The 11,409-nt window shown below is 41.7% G+C and overlaps 2 protein-coding genes across 2 annotated transcripts; both read left to right on the forward strand.

Annotated features, from left to right (window-relative positions):
- Window positions 1–132: 132 nt before the first annotated feature.
- On the forward strand, window positions 133–4,702 carry wee2 (WEE2 oocyte meiosis inhibiting kinase; the record flags this gene model as incomplete). The annotated part of the gene is made up of 11 exons (XM_079259944.1): window positions 133–402; window positions 471–679; window positions 771–828; window positions 1,154–1,323; window positions 1,416–1,537; window positions 1,616–1,762; window positions 1,846–1,935; window positions 2,262–2,347; window positions 2,442–2,612; window positions 2,733–2,881; window positions 4,537–4,702. 11 exons carry the CDS (start codon window positions 133–135, stop codon window positions 4,700–4,702), a joined length of 1,638 nt encoding a protein of 545 aa, XP_079116070.1.
- Window positions 4,703–6,278: 1,576 nt separating this feature from the next.
- bida (BH3 interacting domain death agonist) lies at window positions 6,279–11,386 on the forward strand. Its single transcript, XM_079250536.1, has 4 exons — window positions 6,279–6,363; window positions 7,916–8,214; window positions 10,397–10,524; window positions 10,984–11,386. Exons 2-4 carry the CDS (start codon window positions 7,953–7,955, stop codon window positions 11,185–11,187), a joined length of 594 nt encoding a protein of 197 aa, XP_079106662.1. The 5' UTR covers window positions 6,279–6,363; window positions 7,916–7,952; the 3' UTR covers window positions 11,188–11,386.
- Window positions 11,387–11,409: the final 23 nt, after the last annotated feature.

The following is an 11,409-nucleotide window of genomic DNA, read 5'->3' on the forward strand; positions in this document are numbered from 1 at the left end:
TGAACTCTTTTGATCATGCTGGATGAGCTTTGGGAAGTCTGCTGTATTCCATATTTTTCCAAACATCATGTGCTGTCAGGTTTGGGGCGTTGCGTCATGAAGGATACCTTTCCCAGAGCTCAGACCACCAGCATGGCGACGTTGTTCGACGGGATCAGCCAGCAGCTGGACTTCTCCAGCTGCGGAGAAGACGGCGGCAGCAGTGACAACACCTCAGATGAAGGCGCCTCTCGCATCCGAAGCCCCAGGTTTAGCAGTCACAGCTTGGCTTGCAGGACGCCCAGAGTGCAACGCCACCAGAGCAGACGCAGCAGCTTCTCGTCCCCGTCACGCTGCACCAGCCCCATACCTTACGCCTCCTGGAGGAAGCTGCGGCTGTGTGACTCTCCCAGCACGCCCAAGGTGGAGAGCCGCTGAGCTTCTGGCTCTGCTGGAGGAATTTTACTTGACTTTTCTCTTTCTACCTTCAGAGTTTGCTGTCAAAGTCATCAGTGGCTTTCTCCGGAGCCAAAACAAGTCATCATCAGAGGAAGCTGCGTTTGGCCTCTGCTGCTGTCAATCACATGCGGTCGCTGTCCGTCAACGTGAATCCTTTCACCCCTGAAATTGTGCGCAGGAGCAGCGAGCAGCTGTGGAGGAGCAGCTGCAGGAGTGATGATGATGATGATTATGGAAACGGGTAACTTTTTATTTCTTCTCAGTTAAAGGTAAGGCCTCTGATATTTGTCATTCAGCATCTCGGATTACGCGGAACTTTCTCCATCTTTCAGGTTGAAACACAGCCTCACGTCATCTGAAGAGGATGATGAAACCTTCCTCCCACCAAAGGTGCTACTATTTTTATCAGTGCACATGTTGCATGTAATCCCCCGTCACAGATGCTGCTGATGCGGCTCCATCACCAGACTCGGTCCTCCTACTCGCTTTCTGTTTGCTCCCAAATTGCATGCTGCCAACTCTGCTTCCGGGATTTCTTTAAGGAATCTCGCGTCTTTGAGGAAGTAGGACCATATTTGGTGGCTTATCAGATAAAAACCCTGCTTGTCTTTGCAGGATGAAACTCTAGACTGAGCTGCGTGACGTCGGCTCCTTCTTTAGAAATAATTTCTTGTGTTTTTTTTACCACCATGAGCTCCGTCTGTCTATCTGGCAGAGACGAGCCGTCCAAGCCTTCATGCTGTCACGGTATGAGAGCGAGTTCTTGGAGCTGGAGTGCATCGGTGTGGGCGAGTTTGGGGCAGTGTATAAGTGTGTGAAGAGGCTGGACGGATGCCTCTACGCCATCAAACGCTTGCGCCGACCCCTGGCCGGCTCTGCCAACGAGTGAGTCAGCATAATGGTGGCGGATCAGTCTGCTGTTTCTTTTTATCTTCAGTTTGATCAGATTTATTGGTGACGTTGCTTGTTCCTTTCAGGCAGCTGGCCCTGAAGGAAGTATATGCACACGCCGTTCTGGGACACCACCCACACGTTGTTCGCTATTATTCAGCATGGGCAGAGGATGACCACATGATCATTCAGAATGAGTACTGCGACGGTACGTTTCTCCGAGTCGTGGAGAGCTTCAGATACACCTGAAGTAAAATGTTGAATGTTGTGGTTTGATCATATGAAGGTGGGAATCTCAGTGACGTCATTGTGAAGAAGGAGGCAGCGGGGGAGCTGCTTACAGAGGCGGAGCTGAAAGATCTGCTTCTGCAAGTGTCTCTGGGTCTGAAATACATCCACAGCTCGGGCCTCGTCCACCTGGACATCAAACCAAGTACGCCTCTCTGACCCGTCCTCGATGCGGACACGAACTTATCGCCACGTCTGCGTGTGAAATGTTCTTACATGTCATTCCAGGTAACATTTTCGTCTGCCAGCGTCCCACAAGTGCAGCGAGTGAAGAGGAAGATGATGACAACCCTTCAGCAGGAGTCGTTTACAAAATTGGTACTGAATAGAATAAACTTTTATTGCAACAAGTAAAACAAAATTTAAAGTGACATTTCAGTTGATGCCTCATTCATTAAATAAAACATAAAAAGATAAATATTAAAATACACAAACACAACCGTGTACCATCATCTATGACTGGCAGTATTTAAAACGATGACTGCCGTTGGGTAAAAACTGTCTTGAATGATCTCTACCTTCTACCTGAAGGTAAAGCAGCGCTTGAATCAAATCCCTGCTGATGTGATTTCTGGATCATTTAGGGTTTTGGTTTTTTTTTTGTTTTTGTGCCATTAGAGCTGATTTTTGAGACCTTTCTGCAGGTGATTTGGGTCATGTGACTTCAGCCAGCAGTCCTCAGGTTGAGGAGGGGGACAGCCGCTTTCTGGCCAGTGAAGTTCTGCATGAGGTACCGCTCCCCGTCCACCTGCTTTCATCCTTTCTGCTTTCTTAGAGAACTTCCAGGGATTGCTTGTTATGTCAGCCACTGCTCTACTCCCCAGGATTACAGCCATCTCCCCAAGGCTGACATTTTCGCTCTGGGCCTTACCGTCTTGCTGGCGGCCGGTGCGCCTCCTCTGCCTCAAAACGGAGCAGAGTGGCACAGTCTGAGAGAGGGGCAGCTCCCCAAGCTGCCACAAGAGCTGTCGGCTCCCTTCAGAGGCTTACTTCAGGTATTCCTGTTTTTACCTACAATTAATCCAGATTAGATCTGATTCTGAGCCGCTTGTGTAAATGGCTCTTTTCGGTTTGTCACTGGGAAAGTTTGATGAGATAATCTCTTTCTCGGTCAGTCGTTGCTGGACCCAGACCCAACGAAGCGGCCGTCTGCCAGGGAGCTTTGCAGGCACACAGTCCTGAGGGAAAAGAGGACTGAGAGGCTGGCTGCTCAGCTACGTAGAGAACTCAATGTGGAGAAGTTCAGGACAGCAATGCTTGAAAAGTAAGAGGAAGTACCAGTTTGGTGTTTTAGGCTTCATGCATGTAGTCTCCATCACTGGGATTTAGTTTCCAGAACAAAACTTTAGCAGGTTTTTGGCGTTTTAAAGCAAATAATTTAGTAAAAACCATAAATCCAACAATGTTGCATCTTTACAATATTTTAAAATACGTAAGGCTTAAACTTAGTGAGTTTGAGCAAGTAAAAGGTTACGAGGAGGATAAACTTCCTCTGCTCTTTTCATTCCTCTATTTTTGGGCAACCTTTTCGCTCCGTCTGGTGCAGCAGAAGTTCCTTTTACAAATGTGACCTTTTATAAAAGAAGCACGGCGTTAAGGTTAAATGTACAGTTGTGCTCATATTTATTCATATCCTTTCATTAAAGAAGGAAAAAAAACTGCTGCATGTAAAATAAACTGAAATTGACTAAAGTAATAATAAATAAATTATAAAAATCATGACATTATTTTCTTCTGGTTTAATAGAAATATTCTTTAAAAAGCAAACAAATAAGATAATTTATTACATATTCCATCAGTCATAAAGTAATATTTAGTTGAACAATCCTTTGTTTCTGCTCCAGTCAGGTGTTTTCTGTTCCTCTCAGTCAGACTTCTGCACCTGTTGACAGGTATTTTGTCCCACTGTTCAACAGAAAAATGCTCTAATTTGTCCAGGACACATTTGTTTTTTCTTTTTCTTCATCTCAATTAAATGGAAAAAACAGTGTCTTATATTACTAAATTATATTTTTGCAAATTTTAGTTTTTGTTCCTTTTAATTCTCCAGTTATTTGAGTGACTGTTGTAAATTCAGCCTTTACTTTAATGAAAGGGGATGAATACTTATGAACACAACTGTATATTTTAAACTTTAATACAGAAGAATATTATATTACCAAGTGAAAACAAAGCAGCGTAAAGACCACATCAACAGCTCTTCTGTCACTCTGCTGCATATTTCCTTCTCAGCTTTTTGTTGACAATCCAAACCTATATTCTGTTTTCCTCCTTGTTTCTGTTTCAGATGTTTGAGTTGCTCGTCGTCAGAAGCAACATCCTAAGAAAGGATTTTACTTATTTCAGTTAAAAAAAAGTGCCATCTTCAACATTTTTATGCTAAATTCAAGCACACGATGAACAGATATTCCAGTTGTGCCATAATTCTTAATGTATGCTCCAAATCAATCAATCAATCAATCAAAAGTTTATTTGTAGAGCACCTTCGTAAACCACAAGGTATCCAAAGTGCTGTACAGGTTAAAATAAATCGACAATAAAAGCAGTTAAATAGACAATATATGACAAAAAGAAAAAAAGGGGGGCCTAGGAGTCCAGAGGTGTCTGGTTTTTGTTAAACAGTTTCTGTTGCACTGACTCTGTGTTTTAAACATGATTCTTGTGTAATGGAGAAAGACACAGGAGAAGAATGAAGGATGCATAAACTTAAAAATAAAGTTAATGTCGGTCTTTAAGTTGAAGCGTGTAATTCATACATGTTGCCTGCAGGTGGCGCCATTTCACATGACTGAAAATCAAACCAGTGGCACCAGCAGCGTGGCTTTAATCTTCTCTCCTGCACATCACAATGTTGGAATCAAAATAAACACGCTGACGTGTCTTAAAAGCATATTAACTTTTAAAACTGCTTTTCCTCAGGGAGCTCCAGGAGGCGCGAGAGGCGGCGGCGTCACCAAAGCAGAACTTTTCTCCGGGGCTGAAACCTGCTGCTAAGATGGGGTCTTTACCCAGAACAGGGAGGAGGCTTGTTGGTAGGAACACTGGACGATCCATAAGCTTTGGCTGCCCACGTTATGGCGTCTAATGGGGATCAGGATTTCCTCTGACATGGTGCAACAGCCTCCCCCCCCCAATCTGCAACAAGGATGGTTAAATATGCAGAATAAGCCTGTATGGCACAATTCTCCTCTCAGTTCCTGCACAATCTGAGTAAACCTGACTGATAAGTGCTTTAGGAGACAGCTGATTATAATAAACGAGTCCTGTTCAAGCAGATGTTTCAAGTGGACTTTTAACTTCCAATGTGCTCGACTGATCCAAGGCTTTTTTTAAATTTTTTTTTATATATTAATTCTTTTAACTGTAAATAAAGATTTTAAGCATTTTGATCAGATATGTTGCATTTCATTTAATATGCAAGTTGTGTTTTTTTTTTTTTTTTCATTTGTATTTTCTGATCCCAGTGCAGGGACTTTCCAAACAGTGTGCTGTTCTTATCTGCAGTCAGCTGCATGTCTGGCATAGGAAGTATGAGCAATCACACTGATGCTCTTTTCCTCAGAGCTCGAGTTTCTGCTCACAAACGCTTGGCTTGCCAGCAGTTTAGTTTAGCAAAGAACTGCATGTTCCAAATATGAGTTTAAAATCATGACAGGCGCAATCTAGCAAATTCTCCATTACATGTACATGACATTGTGCAGTGAAGGACATTATTGCTTTCTGTTAATCTACTGTTATGATAAACTTCCTGGAGTTTTTTGTTGACCCTGGTAAGTAAAAGCTGGAACACTGTATGTTAAGCATTTATATTTTATCTTCAGCTCAGCTGCACATCAGAGGAAAATGTCTTGTATGTAAGACTATTTTACACAATGAATAAATGTACCCAAAGATTTCTAAACTTTTTTTCTGATTTATGTGCAAACAGGGTGCTTTTCAGAAAGTGGAACTGAAAGTAAAAGTCCAGCAATGACTGTCCCACCAAATATTCAGATCTTTTTTTAACCCCAATATTAGGTAAAAGATTAGAAAAATGTATTAAACTAATTTTGAGTTTCCGTTTTCAACTTTTCTCATCACCCATTAACCAGTTCATAACTTCAAACTGAACTGGTTATTCCTGCTGCAGCATGGCCTGTCCTACACACCCTGCAAACTTAACTCTGTGCTGATAAAGTATCGGGAATTTTAATAGTTTTGAATTCTCATGCTAGTATCTTGTGTTTATTCACAAATGTAAAGTTCAGAAATACTCCCCTAGTTTGAGCTAATTTTTAAACAAAATCAAACTATGTAAAATCTTTGAACTGCATGGAAAACCCCATCGCTCAATGTATTCCTATTTACATAGTGTTGCCTTGGACTCAATTGTCTGTCTGAAGTCTTGTTACCTTTTGAAATGTTTCACCTCATTTTTGCACTTTTGATTTTTTTTTTTTTTTTAATGTATTGCTTGAATTATTCACAATTATTCCCTTATTTCAAATGTTACTATTGTAAAAGCACAGCCGTGTTTGTTATATTGCATATATTCACTTGTATGTGAGTTATCAAAAAAAAAAAAAGTGTTTTGTGGTAGAAACGTTGTATCCTGCTTCGCGGTTATGTAAATTCCGACGGTCTTTGAAGGCATCATGGGAGGAGACACGTTGCGTTTAAGAGCTGCAGCTGCAACCGGCTCCGACAGCAGCGACTCTCTGGAAGTTTGTAAGAAATAAGTGCTTGTGGAAGACAAAAGGATAACAAGTAAGCTGGCCATTTGTTCACATTAATCTTTAATTTAGTTTTATTTAGTTTTGTCGTTCTTTAAACGTAAATTACAACTTTTATTTTGCAATTCAAAAGCCGACTTCAGTTAGCGAAAGTTAGCATTAGCCTAACCCGGAGTAATCTTTCCCGTTTTGGCAGCAAAGTTTGACAAAACATTGATTTCTTGGATGTAACGTGGTTCTAATTCTCAACTATTTAGATCCCTCCGTATTAATACATTAATATTTGTAGTTTTAAATGCGCTACTTTTCTGGAAAGTCGTTATTTCTGTGCTTTAAGTGGAACAAAATAAGAACAAAAAATAATAAAATACTCCCTTAATAACTTGCTGTCTGTTTATATATATATATATATATATATATATATATATATATATATATATATATATTAGTTCGTCATGCAAATATGGGACAAAAACATGGTGATACATGTAGATCTATAAATTGATCTGTAGATTAATAGTTTTATAGCACAGAAATGACAAAATGATAAATCCACATTTGCCAAATTCAAAGTGCCATGGAGACACTTTAATGAACTTCAAGCCTTATTACTGGACATTAAAAATAACACTGAAAAGTAAATACGTAAACTTAAAGTTCATTAACCCTTCCTTGCATGAATTAATAAAATAAATGCAACATTTTTTATAAATACAGCATTTTACCTCTAGAAATATACAGTGATACTTTTTTGTTAACTGGTGATATTTAGAATTTTGTATGATTTACTTTAATATATATAAAATAGTTATAGAACAACATATAATCATTCTTGTATTATGTAAAACTTCTATAAAGTACTGCTGTATCATTTTCTTTTCCTATTTAATGCAAAGTTGCATAATTGCATTACATTCAGTTGTATCATATATTTATTTATTTTCCAGTGAGTGGAAACGAATTGGATGACTCACATCCACTGAAGTGGTTTATTTACAAAAATACCCTCCTGATTCATAAATGGGAAAGAACAAGGCTTGTAAATGGATGCCCACTACAGGGTCACTATGCATGAAAGGGTTAAAAACAAAAAAAGTTCTACATTTAGACTTATTTAGCTTATTACCAGACTAATTTAACAGTGTATTACTATTACACTTTTCCTCTGTGAAATATGTTTTTCACAGCATTAGGCCTGGTCCATAACACTTAGCAATATTTTACTTTAATCTAGCAATAATCTTCAAAAACTCAAAATACTGACCAGCCGTACACTTAGTTTGCAGCATCTGACCTTCATTGTCTGGTGTAGTAAATGACTGGTAAGTAGTCTTAACAATACATTTCTTTTGAGGAGTCTTTTTTTTTTATCATTAAAATCAACAAATATAAGTTGTAATATGTGGTGAAGTCGTAGGAGGGTATACTGGTTGCTGAAGAAAGCCGGTAAAAGTCCCGGTATGCACCATACATTGTAAAAAGTAGACCCAGTACACAAAGAAAGCGAATTTAAAAGTGCCGGTACTGCGTACTGCTGCATACCGGCCCACTTAAAGCACTGGTTCCAGCTGGTTTTCTGCTTTCAGACCTTGTTTACGTGTGAAACCGGTCCGGAGAACACCAATGGAACAGGATGGATTTCTGGGAAATGAACAGAAGACAGCAGCTGTCATTTTCGCCTTCCTTCAAGCGGATTGCACGGACTCTGTTTACAGCAAGGAGCTTCTTTTCGTGGGCAGAGATCGCAACCTTTCCCGGGATATTAACTCCAACGGAGAGGGGAGTGACTGCCTGCTGGATGGCTGTCTGGAGACGGACGGAGGCGTTCAGAGCAACCTGTGCAACCTGGCAACGTTACGCCCCCAGGTGGATCTGCAGTGGCCCCGTAAGATGCTGGATCAATAAAATCACACAGATTTTATCTAATCACACACAAATCAAACAGTTTGTTTACTTCATTTAAACCTGGTACTGAAACTAGAAGTTGTTTTACCACACAAGTTGGTGTGAAACCAGGAATTATTTCATGCCAGCTGGTTTTGTGTTTTTTGTTCAAAGTTTTTTTGATTGAAAAATTAATTAGACATAATTTTGAAAATACAATACAGTCATCTTTTTTAATATACACTACTCACAAAAAGTTAGGGATATTTGGCTTTCAGGTGAAATTTATGGAAAATGCAATATGTTCATGCTACAGTGATATAATATCATAAAAGTAAGACATTTAAGTAGAAGGATGCACTACTGATTTCCTCATCTCAAAAAATTCATTCAACACAAAAGGTAACAACAATGGTAGTTAGACCACAACAAAAAATTTGAACGTCTCAATATCTCGTCATGTGCCCTTGAGCATCAATTACAGCTTGACAACGACGTCTCATGCTGTTCACAAGGCAACTTATTGCCTGCTGAGGCATGGCATCCCACTCTTCTTGAAGGGCAGCCCTCAGGTCATTGAGGTTCTGGGGTGCAGGGTTTCGAGCCTCTACACGACGGCTCAGCTGATCCCACAGGTTTTCAATGGGATTCAGGTCTGGAGAGAGTGCAGGCCATTCCATTTGAGGTACACCAGTCTCCAACAGCAGTTCCCTGATGATGCGGCCTCGATGAGCAGGAGCATTGTCGTCCATGAAGATGAAATTAGGCCTGTGCTGTTCATGTAGGGGCACAATCACTGGATTAATGACGTTATTCAGGTAGTATGGGCTTGTCACTGTACCATTCACAAAGTGTAGGGCAGTTCTGTACCAAGTGGACACCCCTGCCCACACTGTAACACCGCCACCACCAAAAGCTGGCCTGGTGACAACAGTGGCTGATGCATAGCGCTCTCCCTGACGTCTCCAACATCGTTGTCGGCCATCATTTCTGCTCAGTGTGAATCAACTTTCATCAGAGAACAGCACTGAGGCCCACTGGTTCCTCGTCCAGCGTAAATGCTCCCTGGCCCATGCAAGACGATGATGCCTGTGCCTGGTGGTGTGGTCAGGTACCCGTGCAGGTCGTCTAGCACGCAGACCACGCTGATGGAAACGGTTTCCAATGGTCTGACGTGACACTTGGGTGCCTCTCACCTCTCTTAAACGTGCCTGGAGTTGAGTGGCATTCATCATCCGGTTTCTCAGGGCAGTGTTCACAATGTAGCGGTCATCAGCACGGGATGTGGCCAAAGGACGTCCACTTCTAGGCCTTTCTGTGACTCTTCCAGTCTCTCCATATCTCTGTTGCAACCTGCTGATGACACTCTGTGACACTCCAAGCTCAGTGGCCACTTCTGTCTGAGAACGTCCTGTTTGAAGCATCGCAATGGCAAGGGACTGTTGTTCCATTGTTAGGTGTCGTCTTGGTCTCATGATGTCAAAATGTGAACAGCATGATGAGGACAACTGTTTGAACACCAGCTCTAATTGAACCAGGACATTTATTGGTCAATTCAAGGATCACACACCTGCCGTGATTTTTGCCGTTAAGCTCCTTGTTAGAGAACAGCAACTTGTGCAAAATTTATTGAAACATTTAACAGTTGGACATGTGCATTTAAAAGCTTAGAGAAGATCACATTAAGTTCACCTGTACAGGATTGAATGCATTTTAGGCTTGTTGTGAAATTTCACCCAAAAGCTGAATATCCCTAACTTTTTGTGAATAGTGTGTAACTCCCCGGAACAAACCCACCCTGTTACACCATAAAGAAAAAAATTACAGAGACAAAAATAATTTAAAGATTATTTAGATAAATGAGGGATCCACCTTTTTAATCTGATCTAAAATAGGTTGCCAGATAACGCAGCCTCTTAGAGAGTATCTTATTTTCTCCAGTGTTAAATGACGGAAAAGATCAACAAACCATAATTTAAAAGCTGGAGGAAGATTAAGAAGTACCAGCATGCCAGTAATAACTGTGGCAAAGGCAATTACTACTTTATATTTTGACTGCTGAAAAATTGTGGTGCAATGCCAAATATTGCAGCTGGTTTAGTTTTCATTCCTGTGATGTTATTTTGTTTTTATGTGCCCCCACAAACATGTTGTGGGCTGAACCGTTTCATGTTTACTTGTAGATGACCCTGCAGTGGCTCTTCGTGAGGTGGCGGAAGGGCTGAGAGAGATTGCAGCCCAGTTTGACCACAACGTTGTGGCTCGTGCCACCCAGAACCTGAGCCAGAACATCACAGACTCTCCTCCTGCGGTAAGCACGGCTGGATTTCCCAACGGGCGTTATGGCCACAGGCCCAGTCGGGACATACGCCAGCAGTTCGGACATGAAACAAAATGCACATAAAAGCCAGATAGTTACACCACAATGTCTACTGGTACCACTGGCTGAGAGATGTTGGAAATGTTGTTTCAGTTTATCATTTACAATTTTCACAATGTTGCGGTGAGGAAGGGGGCCCCTGGAACGCTCTAGGCCCAGGAGCCTGTGCACTTTTAATCCGGCCCTGGCGGTAAGTCTGCTTGGAGCTTCAGGTTTCTGAAACTGAAAGTAAAACAATGATCCAGTTTTAATACGATGGAATAAGTTTCTACATTTAATCCGTAGCTTTCTCAGCGCCGCTTCATCAGCATGATGGCCTCCTGGGTTTGCATTAGAAGCATCAGAGTGATGTCCTGAAAGTCACCGGCTGTCTCTGTGTCTGCCTGTCAGGAGTGGAAATATCACCTTTCGCATGAGGTGGAGCGGGCCATGAGGCAAAGTGTGGGCTTGGAGAACCTGTCCCAGGAGCGAGTCATGGTGGCTCTCACCCTGACCGTGGTGAAGCGCGTGTGCAAGCAGACGCCACAGCTGCTGAGGTGCCTCTTCAACACGGCGCTGCACTTTCTCTGCCGTGGGGAGCCAGGTGACTTATGAGCTACGAGGAAGTAATGGTGAGGGTCGAGCCTGAAACACCATCTGCTCAGCAGACCTCTGGGACTGGAAGCTGGAGCTTCGTTGGTCATAAAATACGTCACTGACGACAGGAGTTCAGGGAATTGTGTGAAGGATCCCATTTTAAAAAGAGGGAAGTAAGAATTCAGTCCGATACTTGAATTGTTTTCATTACTTTACATGTTTGAACTTTCAGTTTCTTTT

This window comes from Telmatherina bonti (assembly GCF_933228915.1).
Source record: "Telmatherina bonti genome assembly, chromosome: 2".
Classification (NCBI taxonomy): domain Eukaryota; kingdom Metazoa; phylum Chordata; class Actinopteri; order Atheriniformes; family Telmatherinidae; genus Telmatherina; species Telmatherina bonti.

What these genes read in the sequence shown, in the direction of transcription:
- bida (XM_079250536.1), top strand. Translation starts at nt 7,953, where the DNA reads ATGGAACAGGATGGATTTCTGGGAAATGAACAGAAGACAGCAGCTGTC. An exon ending in GGTGGATCTGCAGTGGCCCC is followed by an intron (nt 8,215 to 10,396) that starts GTAAGATGCTGG and finishes GTTTACTTGTAG; the next exon opens with ATGACCCTGCAGTGGCTCTT. An exon ending in TCACAGACTCTCCTCCTGCG is followed by an intron (nt 10,525 to 10,983) that starts GTAAGCACGGCT and finishes TCTGCCTGTCAG; the next exon opens with GAGTGGAAATATCACCTTTC.